The following is a 15,740-nucleotide window of genomic DNA, read 5'->3' as shown; positions in this document are numbered from 1 at the left end:
TTGCCCATAGCCCAGGCCACGGCAGGCCCTGACCTGGTTCCTGGAGAGTGCGGATACCACCTCGGACCACCCACTGCTCACCCTGTGCCACTCTGGGATTCTTTTGGTCACACTTGTGCTGAGTCATATGTTCTATGTGCGGGAAAATAACTTCCAGAATCTATAAATGAACATAAGTCTCAGGAGTGGAGGTTGGCAGGTTGTCTATTCACCTGCTGGGGGTTATGAGTATCTGAGCTGTCTCTCAAGACGTGGAGTGATAGAGTATACCACATTGAAAATAGAGAAAAAGAAAAAAAATCATTGCTAAAATATAAAGGATAGAAGAAATACTTCAAACCCAGGATAATGAGGCTCAAAAGATTAATTTTAAGGAACAGAAAAATGTTGCGGGAGTGGGAATGTGGGAGGGATGGAGTGGGAGTGTGGGATTAGCAGATGCAAACTATTATATACAGGATGGATAAACAACAAGGTCCTACCGTAGAGCGCAGGGAACTATATTCAAAGCCCTGTGATAGGGGCTTCCCTGGTGGCGCAGTGGTTGAGAATCTGCCTGCCAGTGCAGGGGACACGGGTTCGAGCCCTGGTCTGGGAAGATCCCACATGCCGTGGAGCGGAGCAATTGGGCCCGTGAGCCACAACTACTGAGCCTGCGCTTCTGGAGCCTGTGCTCCACAACAAGAGAGGCCGCGATAGTGAGAGGCCCGTGCACCGCAATGAAGAGTGGTCCCCGCTCGCCGCAACTAGAGAAAGCCCTCGCACAGAAACGAAGACCCAACACAGCCAAAAATAAATAAATAAATAAATTTAAAAAACCCAAAAAACCCTGTGATAAACCATAATGGAAAAGGATATGAAAAAGAATGGATATATATGTATAACTGAATCGCTTTGCTACACAGCAGAAGTTAACACAACACTCTAAATCAACTATACTTGAAGAAAAAAATCTTTTAAAAAAGAAAGAAAAAAAGTTGCAGATACAAGCTTAGAACCATGAGTAATGACAGACATGATAAAAATCAGGAAAAATTCCAAGAGTCTGGAGAGAAGCAAATTTTTGCACAATTTTCAGTAAGGGGAAGGTAGATTTTAGAGATTACAGGTGAGTCAGGAATCCTTAATGTTAATTTCTAAACAAAATTCTAGAATGAATCATTAAACCGACTATTTTTGAACACTTGGAAAATAATGTGTAACTCCTGAGGGCCAGCATAGCACCACTGAGGACGAATAATATCAAAACCCTTTTGAAATGTCATCACTTTTAAAGGATCATTAAATTAGGATAAACAGTAGATCTGGAGTCACAAGCTCAAACAGGGGCCATGAGGTAACCTAAGTGAGAGCAGCAGTCCAACGTCAGAACCCCAGGACAAGGGGTACGGCAAACCGGAGAGAGGGACGCAGCCCTGCTGGCTGCATCACTCAGTTCCGGTCATTTGTCGCCCCTGGAGACGGCTAGCTCTGTGTTGCCAGAGCTTCACATTGACAACAACAAAAAAGGCTGGAACTCTGAGTCTTGCTGTGCCATCACCTAACAGTTTATAAAAAGCTTCAAAGGCCAACAACACACACCTATGGGCCAGATTCAGCCTCAAGGACCACCGCAGTGCTCCCTCTGTACAGAGAATTCAGTATTTACTAACTGTGGATTATTAACTTAAACCCTCATACTTCAGTTACGCCAGCTATAAAAATGAGCCTAATGCCTGTTCTGCCTTCCTGTTCCGCTTTCCTCACAAAGCTACTTGGGAGAGCAGGGGAAACACTACGTGGAACGTGCTCTGTAAATTCTAAAGTTCTGCCCCACTCTGTTGGCATGATTTTGATTTCAAGATAGCAGTTGGTAAAACCAAAACTTACATCTTTGTGAAATCGATGGAGAAATCCACGTTAAATGACAGTGTGACTTGAGTGGATTCTGACTGACTGGTCCATAAGGGAACATCAGTGATTACTGACTCCAAGTTAGTATGAGCTTCCCCGACCACCCCGCTGGACATCGTAGCACGTCCTCACCTAGCACGCCTCTCTCCCTTTCCTGTTTTATTTTTTCATAACACTTAATACCATCCAATATGTTTTTTTCAGCTTACTGTCATTCTGCCTCCATTAGAATATAAGTGTTTGAGGGCAAGGATTTTTGTCTATTTTGTTCATGAAGATTCCCAAGGGCCTAGAGAAGTGTCTGGCATATAATAGGGACTCAATTAACATTTGGTGCATAAATGAACTGACGACTCTACGCTAGGTCTTCAATAACCTGACCCAATACTCTTCCCTCTGCAGAATTTTACCAGTAATCTAGATGAAGATGCAATAAATAAAACCATGAATGACCTGAGGCAGAAATAACAGATCATTGAAACAAAGGCTAAAATTACCTGAATAAATTGGGATGTTGCGCTGAATGTAAACAGTTCACATTTAACGGGCAAAAATGTGAGGTTCTGCTTTTAATTCCCCAAACTCAGCTTCTCAAGTTTAATAAGAGGAAGACCTGGCTTAACAGCCAGGTTCATTGACGATATATTCAAAAGTCATAAATAAAATATGGTCAGATAATGAGACCTAACAGTCCTTCTGAATAAGGGCATTATCCATTAGAATTCGTTCAGAAGAATATGGCTAGACATCTGTAATTAACAACCATTGGATAGAAATACAAATTTTGATCAAATCAAGGCCAAAACCTTGGTGGTATCTTTGACTCCACTTTCACTCTCACACCACACAGCCGTCAGGAAACACTGCTGCTTACCTTCGGAATATGATCTTTTAAAACATAAAACAGATAACTCCCTCTATAGGCCCCTGTTACATGCAGAGAAAAACCCAGGTCCTTACAGTGACCTACCAGGCCCAGGATAATCCCCTCCTCCCCTCTCTGATTTCCTCCCTACTCTTATCCTATTTGCTTTCTCTGTTCCAGGCGTGCTGGCTCCCAGGCTGATTCTCAAACCCCCCAGGCCAGGCTCCAGCAGCAGTAGGACAGCCTTGCCTGCAAGCCCCATCACCTCTACTCAGCCAAAGCCACCAGGAGGATCCCTCACACTGCACCAAGCCTTAGCCAGCCTGCCCCATGCCTTGTTGCAATGAAACGATATCCCTGTCTCCGCCGGAAAACCCGTTCTTCTCCCTAGACACTGCTTCCGTCCTACCTCCCGTTCAGATATCCCACTGATCATTTAAACCCACCCTCATCTCTCCCTCTTAGGAATTCCAGGAGTATCTAAAGCAGAGTTTTCTCAGAACCCAGTGACACCCATTCATTTACTTAGCGTATGACTGCTTTTGTGTTACAAGTGTTACAAGTGTTACAAGAACCCAGTGACACCCATTCATTTACTTAGCGTATGACTGCTTTTGTGTTACAAGGACAGAGCTGAGCGGTTGCAACACAGATCACAGACCACAAAGCCAAAAATATTTACTATCTTGACCTTTATAGAAAGAATTTGCCAAAGCATTTTTTGTTACCACCCACTATTTCTCAATCCTGCACAGTTTGTGGTTAAAAATATGGCCTCCCGGGTCAGACAGACCTGTTTTGGAGTGTGTTCCTTCACTTAGGAGCTGTGTGGTCTTGGGAACATTACATGTCCTTTCTGAGGACCTCAGAGTGGTTCTGGGAGTAGTAAATAAAATAAGCAATGCCTGACACAGAGTAACTACTCCATGTATTTCAGCTTTTATTATTAATATGTGTCATACCTGGTACTGTTCCAGACAGGTGAAAGGGCTTCACCAAGTCACAGAACTATTTGTTGGTAGGGTTTGATTCAGCTTTTAAGCCCAAGGACAATTATATATCCTATTAGATACATAACGCTGTTTATAATATGTATATAAAGGATATATATGTGTATAAAGGGTGGTGACTTTAGCAATTCATAAGCCTTCTAAGTTTTTTAAGTGTGAATTTCAATGTTGGCATTCTTACACCTTTCAAGAAGCGCCACCAGGCCATGGTTCTGGGATTTCCCGGAGGCTGTCTGGTGCCAGGGATTTTGTAGCAACCCTAACTAAGAGGGGTTGGGGCTCTGTCTCATCTGAGTCAAGGGAAAGGCTGAGCCACAGGTTCTTGGGGACTAGCCTACCTGAGTGAAAATTCCAGAAAGTTTTTTGGGTTTTCTTTCTTTCTTTCTTTTTTTTAAACAATGATTAAGCACACAGACTCTGGAGCCAGACTTCCAGAGTTCGAATCCCAGCTCTGACAACTTACTAGGTATATTACCCCGAGCAAGCCCCTTAACCTTTGGGTCTCAATTTACCCATCAATAAAACAGGGACAGAACGGTCTGCCCATCTCATGGAATTGTTGTGAGGATCAAATCAGCTCGTGTATCTGAAGGGCTTAGAAAAATATCTAGCACATTTGAAAGTCTCAATAGGCAATAACTACATTCCAGTCCCTGCGTTTACAATTCCCTTCTCTGAATTCCACAGATATTTCAGGTTGCCAAAGCCATGAGTTTCTCCAAGGCAGAGAAATGGTCCACAAATTACTAAGAAAAGAAACCCAGTGATTTTCAAGACTACCCTGAGGCCTTGCCTGAGGATGGAGGGCATCTTATGTTCTAGACGCCTCCTCTTGGGATTGGATGTGTCGACCTAGGATTTCAAAGTTCTCAGTAACTGAGTATGGACAGAGTAGACTTTGGTTAGTAGAGCACGTTTGGTACAGCTCCCTCCTCTGATATGTTGGGATCTGCACCACGAAGCCCACGGTGTGGCCGACAGAACCCTCGGGATGTCAGAGATGAGCTCATCGTGAAGCACCTTTGGACATGGAACACTGGAGTCACCGAGACAAAGGGAAGGTCCCTGCCTCTTACTCCAGTGAACCCTAGGCTGTATGTCCGGCCCCTCAAATCACAGCGCTCAGGATAACCAGGCAAATAGTCTAGGGGTCATGACAAAAGAAAAGCAGGCCTTGATCACTTTAGAGCTTTAGATCTAGACTTTAACAATCAGCAAAAGGCCCTGGAGGTAGCCAGACGTGTGCCTAAGGGTCTGGTCCCTGGTGCCTCAGCTCTCAGTGTAAGCCCTGAGTGCCTCCAGGAGAGCCAGACCCTGGGGCATCTATCTTCATGCCCCTCCCTGAGGGGGCTATGCCCACGTTTATCCCCCCAAATGACAGATGCTCCTTTAGCCCCCCATCCGGGAGAATTCCTCCCCTCCCCTCCTCACCGTGGGCGGTCGTCCCGTCAGCTCCCCCAGTTTCTGGCTCAGCAGTCTACGTGCCTCTTGGAATTTACTGTCCAGGGCTGGAGAAAGGGTCCCCACCAGACCCAAGATCATGTGGCTCTGCAGAAAGTCCCTGTGGAGAGAAAAGAGACCCACAATATACCCCCGGGCTCTGGGGAAAACACCAGAAAAGCTTCCCCTTGGATAGGTCACCTTGATACTCTCGGGGAAGCCCTTCTCTGTATTAATAGAGAATAACTGCTTCACATGTGAACACGCCAAGAAGGGCTTTTCAAAAAAAAAAAAAAGGCTTTTCTACCTTTTTTTTTTTACCCTAGTTTAAAAATACTTTATTGCTAAAAAAATTCCAAAACGATTAAAGTATCATCAAAGTTCACTGATCACAGATCACTTTAACAATTAAAATAATACTGAAAAAGGGTGAAATGTTGCGAGAATCACCCAGATATGACCCAGAGACATGAAGTGAGCAAATGCTATTGGAAAAATGGTGCCCACAGACTCGCTTGACACGGGGTTGCCCCAAACCTTTCACTTGTAAAAAACCACAATCTCTACAAAGTAAAATACAGCGGACGCAAAATTAAATGTTATCAACTAGAGTCACCATGTTGTACATTAGATCCTGAGACTTTGTTCACCTTACAACAGAAGGCTGGTACCCTTTCCCCAACCTCTCCCTACTTCCCCACCCTTCAGCCCCTGGCAACCACCGTTCAAAACTTTTGTCTGTTTTAAGAAGAGCTTTTCTTGATGTGGGTTGGGCTGGGGTGGAGAATGATAGAAGAAAGAACCAGATGAAGTGGCGGACCTCTCAAGTCACAGCGGGGGTGGGGGTGGGGGAAGGATCTGGGCTAGATGAAGGCTGGACTTAGATTCAACCAAACAGATTGAGCTACTTCCACAACCAAGAAACCTCAGCTCATCTTAAGATGCATCTTCTAAGAGCAACAAAGCTGGGATCCAGGACCTTTCTCTGCCTGGCTGGCAACTCTCTCACCGGGTTTGATTTGTATCCTTACATAGGATACAAATCGCACCTGCGTGAATGGTTGTTTGCTTCTCCCTGAAAGAATTTCTAGACGTTGCTGCCACTGAGTTACCATGAAGATGGGATTTGAGCCCAAGGCCCTGGAAGGAAGCCACTGCCTTCAAGTGGTGGCCACACAGTATCAGGGACAGCAGTGAGGCCAACACAGAGCCTCACCCTCCCTCCTCCCACCTTCCTCGACGCCCTGATCTTTCCCACAAGGGCCCCAGAATCCTCTCACTACAGATGAGAAACAGCCTCTCCCCCAGGTTCTTCCCAGCCTTCACCTCCTCCATCTACTCATCCCACGTACCTTCTCCTCCCACCCACACCCCTCAGCTGCTGACAAGACATAAATGCCCAGCTGTCCCCAGCAACTGGCCTTGGAGCATCTCCCACAGCTCAGAGTTTCTTCACAGGCTGGGTGCTACTCCCAGCAAACCCCATGTCTTGTCAGATACCTGGATCCCTCATTTCGTGTGTGTTTCCCTACCCCATGCCCCCCGAGCCCCTCTTCCTGTTTCCACCATGTCCTCCTGGGCCGTCCATCCCACCCCCATATGGCCCCAGATCCCTCCCATCTTTCTGCGAGGCCCTTACTAGCCTGCATTCTCCAGTCTTCTCTGTCCCTGAGACCTCCGGTCCTCGGACCCTCTTTCCATCACCCTCCCACGTGGGGCAAACCTGTGCTTCGACAGCTGCTTTTCAACCAGTTGCGACATGTTTTTCAAATACTCCAGGTCATGGACTGCGACGGGATGAGAGGGGCTCAGGGACATTGGTGCGAATGTCGCTTGCAAGCAGGACAACCAATCGATGGCAGGGGCCATTTCCTTAAAGGAGGGATACGGAGGCTTGGGGGGACAGGAAAGGAGGAGAGGGGGCATCCCCTCCCTCAGGTAGGAAAGGGAGTGTGGGTGGGGGGGTTGAGGGAAAGGATGGAGCCAGGAAAGTTAGGGATGGAATGGAATTAAGGAAATAAGGAGGAAGAAGACAAGAAGGTCAAGAAAGTTTGGGAGCGAGACCCTCAGGCCCATCTTCATCCAGTCCCTGGTTCAAGGTACCTGCAGTTGGTCAATCGTGACCATCTGGAAGAGCTTTCCCTGTGCCTGCTGCTGCTCCGGGGGCCTCAGAAACTGGTACAGCTGTGAGTTAATGGAGATGGAAAAGGAGGCGTGTTCTCCCACCTTGTTTGGGTCTCCTCCCAGCAAGGTTCCCAGGCGATTCAGGTAAGTCAGGTATTCCCGCAGGATCTGGGGGAGACGCAACCTCAGTCACAGCCACCGTCAGCCCCTGCCTTTCTCTAGCACAAGAGGTCAGGACCTTGGTCCCCAGTGCCATCTTACCTGGGCATAGTTCATCTCCTGCTTTTGCTTGAGGGGAACGTCAAACTCTGGCTGGTCTATCTGGACACAAGAGAGACTGAGAGAAGTGGGGAATGTGGAGGAAGGAGAGGACAGGTGTGGGGAGATGGGGATTTACCAGGAAGATGGCCCCAGGAGATGGACTAAAGGGGGCACAGAGGAGGAGCCAGAGAGCAAGGAAAGCCAGGTACTGGGGGCGAGGGACATGGGGGAAGAGTACAGATGTGCAAATGTGCAAAGAAGGTACTTCAACTAGTTTGGGGGTGCTCAGCAAGAGAGAAGCATAATAACCCATGTCCTGTAGGGAATCATTGTCTGTGCCAGGGCCAGGTCTAGGGTAAAGGGAGTGAGATACCCATCTCAAGTGCAAAAGTTGAGAGGTACTGAAAACTCAGTAATCAAGATCGATAATATCTTAATTGAAATTTAAAAAATCTAAATTAACGCTAAAAATCCCCACAGAATAAAATAGCAAAACTTTGCTCATCATGTATTTTCCCCAAAAATCCACAATGTATTTTTGATCATTTTTTTTGAATTGTAGATGTTTCCCCAAAAGTCCACAATAGAGTTTTGATCCATTGTTTTTTCACAAAAAAAAAATCCACGATGAACAAAAATTTGATATTTTGTTCATCATGGATTTTTGCGTTGATTTTGACATTTAAAAAAATATTTTTTGAAATACTATTTATCTTGATTAGTGAGTTTGGGTACCCTCTTAAATTCTGCGCCCCAGGCAAGTAGCCCACTACCCTCACGTGCTTCACCCTACTTCTGACATCGGTGTGTCCTTGTTTCTTTCCCGAAGATCTTTGCTCCCACGTTTTTTGTTTTACTTCTCCGACTTCAATATCCTACTCCCCCCTGGAGCTATATACTTTTCTGCTATCTTGAATAAAGCTTTCACTTGACTCCTTTGTCACATTTTCTGTCCAAACTTTAAAGAACTAAAAGTCATCTATGCCTTTGCTTCAACTTCCTTACCTTCCTCCTAACTCCATAAAATCGGAGTCCATCTCCATGACCATTTTGATGCTATGTCTAGAAGGTTTCCAACGGTGTCTTTTCATTCCTTATTTTCTAAGCTCAGAAGTCTCTGGAATCAAAGATAACCCCTCCCTCCTGAGCTGGTCTCTCCCCTGTGCTTTGTGGCTCAGCTGAGCTGGTCTGACCCCCACCTCCTGACCGTTCTTACTCTTCTCCAGCACCACCTCATTGGGGTGCTCCCTCTGTAGTTCACTCTCTCTACCTGTATTTCCCCTTAGAGACCATTCAGTCTCAAGGTGATGGGAACCACCCTCCTCCCATTCACACCAAACCAACACTGTGGAGTCATTGTCTAGTTTCTCCATTTCTCTTATTGATATTCAGTCAGTCACCAGTCGAATCACCATGGGCCATCCATCACCACTAGGATGAGGATGTAGGTAGCTGCCTACATCCTCATGCCTGGCCTCACTTTCCATTTCTGCCACAATCATCTTAGTTCAGAATCAACGTGGCTCATCTAGCTGCCTCAGCACCTCTAGGCTGACCTCGAAAACCGCTGACTGTACTTGGGCTCTATGTACAACCATCATATTTGAAAGGCCTTTGTAGCTCATTGTTTTCTATTATGTCAAAAGTTATCACCTCAGTCCAGTGTCGTAGGCCGGGAATAATCAGTCTCGACTTCACGTCTTCAGCGTTACTTTTACCTTCCTCTGCACCCCACCCCTACCCGCGAATCCTCTGTTCAACAGACCAGCCTCCTTGCTGACCCCACAGAGGTGTCACACCATTCCAGGCTCTTCCCTTAGCTCAGGACTGCCCCGCAGCCCTTATAAGGCCCTTTAGCTTCACCGTCAGCTGTACGAATCAACCAGGCTTCAGGACTCAGCCCACACTCTCCCTCCTTCGAGCTTCTCCTTAACCATTTCAGGTCTTAACCAATTTCCAAAGGCCACACCAGTTAAACTCCTCAGCACACCCTTTAGAAATGAATTTGAGAATGCCTCATGTGCATTATCAGGTCTTGTATATTCATCCTCATATAATTTCGTGGCATTTTTCAGAGTAGGGGCCAAATATATAGGGTCACATGGCCTACCACAATACCGATGCGTCCAAGGCTTTAATTTTTTTTTTACCCGCTCAGCAAACACCTGGTGTGGGCCTCTAGATGCCTGGCCCTGTGCTAGGTCCCGAGGACCTGAGCTGAATAAACCGTGGGCCTGTTCTCAAGAGGCTCAGTCTTCAACACAGCACTAAATGCTGAGATGACAGGAAATGGGAGAACAGAGGGGTTCACCTACATCTCAGCCGGGGTTTCAGTGAAGATTTCCTGGAAGGGATAGTAATCAAGGCCAAAAGTTGAAAACTATGTATGGGTTTTCCAGGCTGAGTGTGCGAACTGAGGTGTAGCGTTGCAGGCAAAGGAAGCCATGTATGCAAAGAACCGAATATCCTTGGAGCTGTAAGCGAGGGAGCATGGCTTGGGGTGTAAGGAGGAGATAAGGCTGGAGGAGTTTGTAAGGGTCATACTTGCAAGGCTTTGCTAAGGGTTAAGAACCAGATCCTGATGACCTAGTGAGCCATTTAAGGCATTTAAACAGAGACAACAGCATAATTAGCTCTTGGTTTAGAAAGGTCCCTCTGGGGAAAATGAAAGCTAAATCATAGGAGGGCAATACTGGAGACAGGGGAACTAGTTGAGAGACCCTGGGGGTGATTCCAAGAAGCTACAAGGAAGACCAAGACTACTTCTGTCTTCCCAGAACTGCCCTGCTGCTCCTTTCCCTAATCTCACCTAAAGTCCCTGGTTCTCACATCAATAATTTCCCTAAAGATAAGTCTCTTCCCTGGATTGCACATTTTTCCTCTCCGAGGAAATGTGAGCCAGGCCCAGGTTTTACTACATTTTCTGCCAGTGCCTCCCTCACCTGGATGACCGGCGTGTACGGAGGGGTGGGAAGAGGTCGCAAATAGGCTCTGAAGAATGGGAAGTGACCATGTTGACTCATTAGAAGGCTCAGAGTTCGGTTAAAGTCTAAGGGAGTCCAATCACCGGAGACTGGCCAGCCTCCAAGCTGGGAAGGAGAGAGAGAGGGCTCAGCACAGGGACAGTCTCCGAGACCAACCCCACCACCGCCATTGCTACTTCCTGACCTCTACTCTGAGTCCCTTAACCCCTTTAGGGCTCCACCTCTATCCCTCTTTCCCTACCCTCACCCAAGGTCCTAATACATCCACAGGCCATTGCCATTTCCATCTCCCTCCCAAATCCCTAGGAAAGAGACCCATCCTCTAGGGGGAAAACACGGCAGCCTTGAGCATATGTTGGTCTTGCGTGTTATGCATCCAGAAAGGTTGATGCCCCGGGTCTCACCTCCTCAATAACTTGTCTGAGGGGACCAGCCCCTGCACCCTCAATGGCACCTGTGTCCATGCACGAGCTGTAGAACTGGAAGGCTTTCTCCTCCCCCGAGTCCAGGTGCCAGGAACCTGGGGCTTCTAGAAAGGAAGTGTGGGAGAATTAAAGGAGTGGGGCACCAGCCGGGAAGGTGGGAGACAGAAAGGTTATAGGAAAGGGAAGACTTCCAGGGATAAGGAGGGAAGGGGAGAAAGAGAGGGATGAGGAAAACTGGGAAGATGGGATGAGCTGGATCAACTTGATGGAAGAAAAAGAGCTGGGAACGGGAGCACGGACAAGACAACGAGGAGGATAAAGGAGAGGTGAGGGAGCTCCCTGGCGGGCCAGTGGTTAGGGTTCCACACTCTCACTGCCGAGGGCCCGGGTTCCATCCCTGGTCGGGGAACTGAGATCCCACATCCCACAAGCTGAGCAGCGCGGCCAAAAAAAAAGGAAGAAAGGTGAGAAAGGAAATAAAGACGAAAAGACAGGGGAGGAAAAAAGAAATGGAATAAGTAGAGTATGGAAAAAGGAGAAAGTAGAAATGAGAGGCAGGAGGGAGATGAATGAAGGAATTAGAAATATTGGGGAAATCAGAGGACTTCTGAGGGATCAGAGAGAGGAAAGTGCATGGGGAAATGTTTAGCAAAGAGAAAACATAGGGGCAGGCTCCCCTAGTCTGGACTCTCCCCTCTTTGATCCCAGGAAACAAACAAACAAACACAGGACAATAACCCAAACACAAACCCACTTGAATCCTCCACCTTCTAATATCTAACACCTCTCCCTCAGTCCCCCTGGCATCCTTTCATTCTATTATGGGCAGCAGAATTTGTCCGAAGTGTATTTTTTCTTTTCATCTCCATACCTTAAGTGAAAGCGTACCCCTCTACCATGCAGGGAATACCCACCTCCACTTTTTTCCCATCAAAAGAAGGAGGGCAAAGGGATACATTTATTTCTTCCAGATTCCAACTGATACCGTCAACAGGTTCTCTGGGTTCCCATATGCAGGAAATGCATTCCTTTTGTTACATGCTTACTCCCAAATCCTCGCCACCATCCACCAACTTCCTGGGACCAACTTCCTACTTCCTATGTGGCCTTGGTTCCTCCCTCACAGTTTTCCTCTCAGTTCTTTTCAACACAGCCACCATCTACAGGAATCTTCTTACCTCCAGCCTTTTTAACTTGGTCCTCCTCTCCCTCCAGCATCTCTTTTGTGCCCATCTATATTCATTCCCTTACACACAACCCAATAAAGACCCCTCCGTCACTTCTCACCCACTACGCCACTTCTTTCCTCCCACCATCATCTCCAATCAGTCATCTCCATCATCCCAGTTCAGCTTCTTCCAGTTCAACTTGCACACCATGGTCCAAGGTTTCAGGGAGAACAGGAGATAATGGTGAAAAGAGGGGGGTCTGGGAAGTGATGGGAGGGAGAGGATAACACTGACAAGGGCGCATTAGGAGACAAGAAGGGTCTGAGGGCTGGACAATGAGAGTGATGGAGAGAAAGATTAAAGTGCAACAGGTGTTGAGGAGATGCCAGTGCGGGAAGACACCTGGCATAGGGTAGAAATTGAAAATTTAAGGGAGGTAACACAGAAGATGGAACTTGGTGAAAGGAAGAACTTGGAGAGAATGGAGCAATCGTGGATAAATGGGAAAGGAGAGAGGATAGGGATTAGGTAAAGAAAAGATGAAGGGAGGGACAAGAAGAGATGGAAGAGAGGTGGTACCTGCGGTGAAATGTACGGTGATGGAGAAGCAAACCTAACAGTTCCCTGAGAGCCAATGGAGGATGGTGCAAGCCAGGTGTTCCACAGGCACACAGGCTTGGGACAGTTGTGATCATTCTAGGCTCAGTGGCACCCATGGCAAGAGAATCTTCCACCCTGATTTCCTTACCCAGTATTCTCTGAAGTCGGCGCTTGTTCTCCTTTGCAAGAGCCTGAAAAGAACTAGTGGTCCTGTTGGTGTTTCCACAGGCAAAGCTAAAGAAATCAGTGCAGGGGGCCACACTGGTGTTTCCAGAGGCCAGGTAAAGACTCAGGAGGTCCCGACACACAGGCGTCTCACAGTGGGCTGTGGGGAAAAGCTCAGAGCTGGGAAAGAGAAAGTGATGAGGGCTCCCCCAAGGGGCTAAGCAAAGGAATGTCTGGGGAGGGAAAGGGACAGAGACCCTGGTGAGGAGGAAATGGTTTGACTGGCGGCCAGGAGTGTGATTCAGGGGGGAAGAGGTCGGGAACCCGGGGCCCCGGAGGGTCGGGATGAGTGTCAGTTAATGGACACAGAGCCTCAGGGTGATGGATGGATGGATGGGGTCCAAGAATGAGGGAGGGCTGAGTGGGTCGTGGGAGACCTAGGATCTCGCTTACCAGGACCACAGCCCTGGAAAACGTAGCCCCAAAGCAGCAGAGAACCACCAAGGATTAGACTGAAAAGCAGGACTGTCATTAGCGCTCGCCTGGCCATCGCCCACTGTCTGCTGTGTACAGCGGGCAGCCCCTCTTCTGGAGATCTCTGCGCAGAGAGCCAGGAGGTGAAAACCACAAGATGGAGAGAGGATATTGGGAGAGGGGTGGGGAAAGGGAGGGGAGAGGAGAAAGAAGGGACAGTTAGTGCTAGGGCCCCTTTGTATGGAGATAACACCCCTCATTATCCCAAACCCAGCCCTCTTTGGACCCCTGGGAGCTGGCAGGGTTGTCATAAATCTGCCCCGCACAGGTCACAGAGGTCACTTACCTCCCGTCTCCTGCGGGTCCCCGCTCCGCTCGCTGGCTCAGACCCCATGGCTCTCCCCAACTCGTCTCCACCCTCCTGAACTGAATGAGGAGGAGGGAGGACAGAGAAGCTGGTTCAGGAAGGGGGGACATTAAAGAGAGTTATATCAGGCCATTTGGACACCTCCCCCTGCCCACCTACTCCCCCATACACACACGCGCGTGCGCACGCACACACACACACACGCGCGCGCACACACACACACACACACACACTTGTGTATCTGCATGCCAGGGCAGTGCTCCCAGAAGTTCTTCAGAAGGAACCTCTCCCCTAAAGGTATCCCTAACCTCCCTCCCTCCCTCGCCCGTCACCTCCCTCTCCTTCACCGGTCCTGTCCTCCAAGCCTCACATCCCTCCTCTCCAGGGGCAGGCAGGGCACTCACACACACCATCCAGCCGCACCTCCCACCCTAGGCATCTGACTCCAAAAGGGAATGGCTTTCTCCAGGGGACTTGCCGTCTGTCTGGCCTTTTCTCTGGCTCCCAGAATCCTTCCTGGTCCTGCTCTAGGTGCTGAGTCTGAGGACGGAGATTCAGGAAACGGCCTCCCTCCTACCCCACCCCAGTTCCTTTTCCCTGGAGAAAGGGCGCTTCTGCCACCTGGCGCCCCTGTGCCCACTCACAAGCTATTGGCCTCTGGGTGGAGTCTGTTTATCAGTCAGGAGACACCCCAGCCTCTCCTCCTCCTTTATCTCAGCCTCTCAGAGGAGACGGAGGGAGGGAGACTTCACTCCCCAGGCAGTCTTGCCCTGGGTGGCTCCTCTGGCCCTGCTCTGTGCCTCTGCTCACAGAGCTGCTTTATTTCTGAAATATTCTTTCTTCTCTCCTTTCTTCTATGATTGAAACCTCTTGAGTCCTTCAATTCTCAGGTCAAATGCCACCTTCCCTGGGAGGTCTCCCTGCTCCACGCCCATTCCCCCTGCTCCCAAGCATGCCTGATGTCTTCCCTGGTGTGTCAGAGCCCTGCTGGTTGCAGGCAGAGCAGTCCACGAAAAAGCCCAACAAACCAGGAGATCTGCTAATGACTAGCCCTGTGACAATGAACAAGCCACTTAAACTCTCAGGCAGGTAAGTTTTGTGGTTTGGAAAATGAGGATGGAATTTGCCTTTGAATGTCTCACAGGGTCTCATACCTTCTACAAAGAATAAAGTGTGGACAAAGAACGTTGCCTGTCATCTTAGTAAACAAAGGATGTTACAGCCATAAAGCCATTAGCTACTGTAGCCGCCCCAATGGTGCATGCTGAGAGGACTCAGGATGGGGAAAACCAGGATCCTGGTCCTAGATAGTAAAGTGCATATGAAAGGAATAATTTCTATAAGTCCAGACTCTTGCATCTTCCGTACATAGAAAGGCACTAAACTCATTAACTTGAGATGTCTGGTTTTTCTTTAATTAGCAGTAAAACTCCTATATATCCTGGCTCCTCCCTTACCTCTTTGGAACAGTCCCTGAGAGCTGAGAGGCTGTAACCCGGGCTTAAGTCCTCACTAAGTCCATTAAGTAAAACATAATTCTCAACTTGTAGGTTGTGCATTTTTTTTTCAGTCGACAGAGGCATGACTGACCCTCTAGTTCTATTACTCAGGTGGCTTGTATCTTCATCTCCCTGTTGACTGCAAACTCTCTGGTAGCAGGGACAATGTCCCTTTTTCCTTCACACCCACCTAAGATGTTTCATAAACACTTGTAGGAATGAACTGCATTCCCAGCCAGAGATTCTCTTTCCCACATCATACTGAGTCCTCACCTGGGGTCTTAGCACATCTCCGAAAGAAAGTATTTCACCTCTGTCCCTTGTTTCCCCATCTCAGGCAAAATGGAACTTACTAGGATAGTCACACTAACGATACCTTGACAGTATTTCCCCATCAGCCCTGTGCTATGGTGCACTTGCTGGGATGGGGTAAGGACGGCTCTGCGGCTGGAGAAGAGGAATAA

The 15,740-nt window shown here is 48.1% G+C and overlaps 1 protein-coding gene across 1 annotated transcript in view; it reads right to left on the bottom strand.

Moving 5' to 3' along the window:
- Positions 1-15,740, bottom strand: part of KEL (Kell metallo-endopeptidase (Kell blood group)) — a 168,570-nt gene that overhangs the window by 7,468 nt on the left and 145,362 nt on the right. The window contains exons 4-12 of the mRNA XM_089917290.1: positions 13,757-13,865; positions 13,390-13,534; positions 12,920-13,096; positions 10,982-11,106; positions 10,536-10,682; positions 7,594-7,653; positions 7,312-7,500; positions 6,932-7,080; positions 5,200-5,329 (exon numbers count right to left, since the gene is read on the bottom strand). Coding sequence (XP_089773416.1) covers positions 5,200-5,329; positions 6,932-7,080; positions 7,312-7,500; positions 7,594-7,653; positions 10,536-10,682; positions 10,982-11,106; positions 12,920-13,096; positions 13,390-13,534; positions 13,757-13,804 — 1,170 coding nt within the window. The 5' untranslated portion in view covers positions 13,805-13,865. The remainder of the gene's footprint in view (positions 1-5,199; positions 5,330-6,931; positions 7,081-7,311; positions 7,501-7,593; positions 7,654-10,535; positions 10,683-10,981; positions 11,107-12,919; positions 13,097-13,389; positions 13,535-13,756; positions 13,866-15,740) is intronic.

This window comes from Delphinapterus leucas, chromosome 9 (assembly GCF_059928025.1).
Source record: "Delphinapterus leucas isolate spDelLeu-1000000601 "Yukka" chromosome 9, BTC_Dleu_Yukka2, whole genome shotgun sequence".
NCBI lineage: Eukaryota > Metazoa > Chordata > Mammalia > Artiodactyla > Monodontidae > Delphinapterus > Delphinapterus leucas.
The sequence above is the reverse complement of the archived record's forward strand: the minus strand, read 5'-3'. Positions and strand labels throughout refer to the sequence as shown.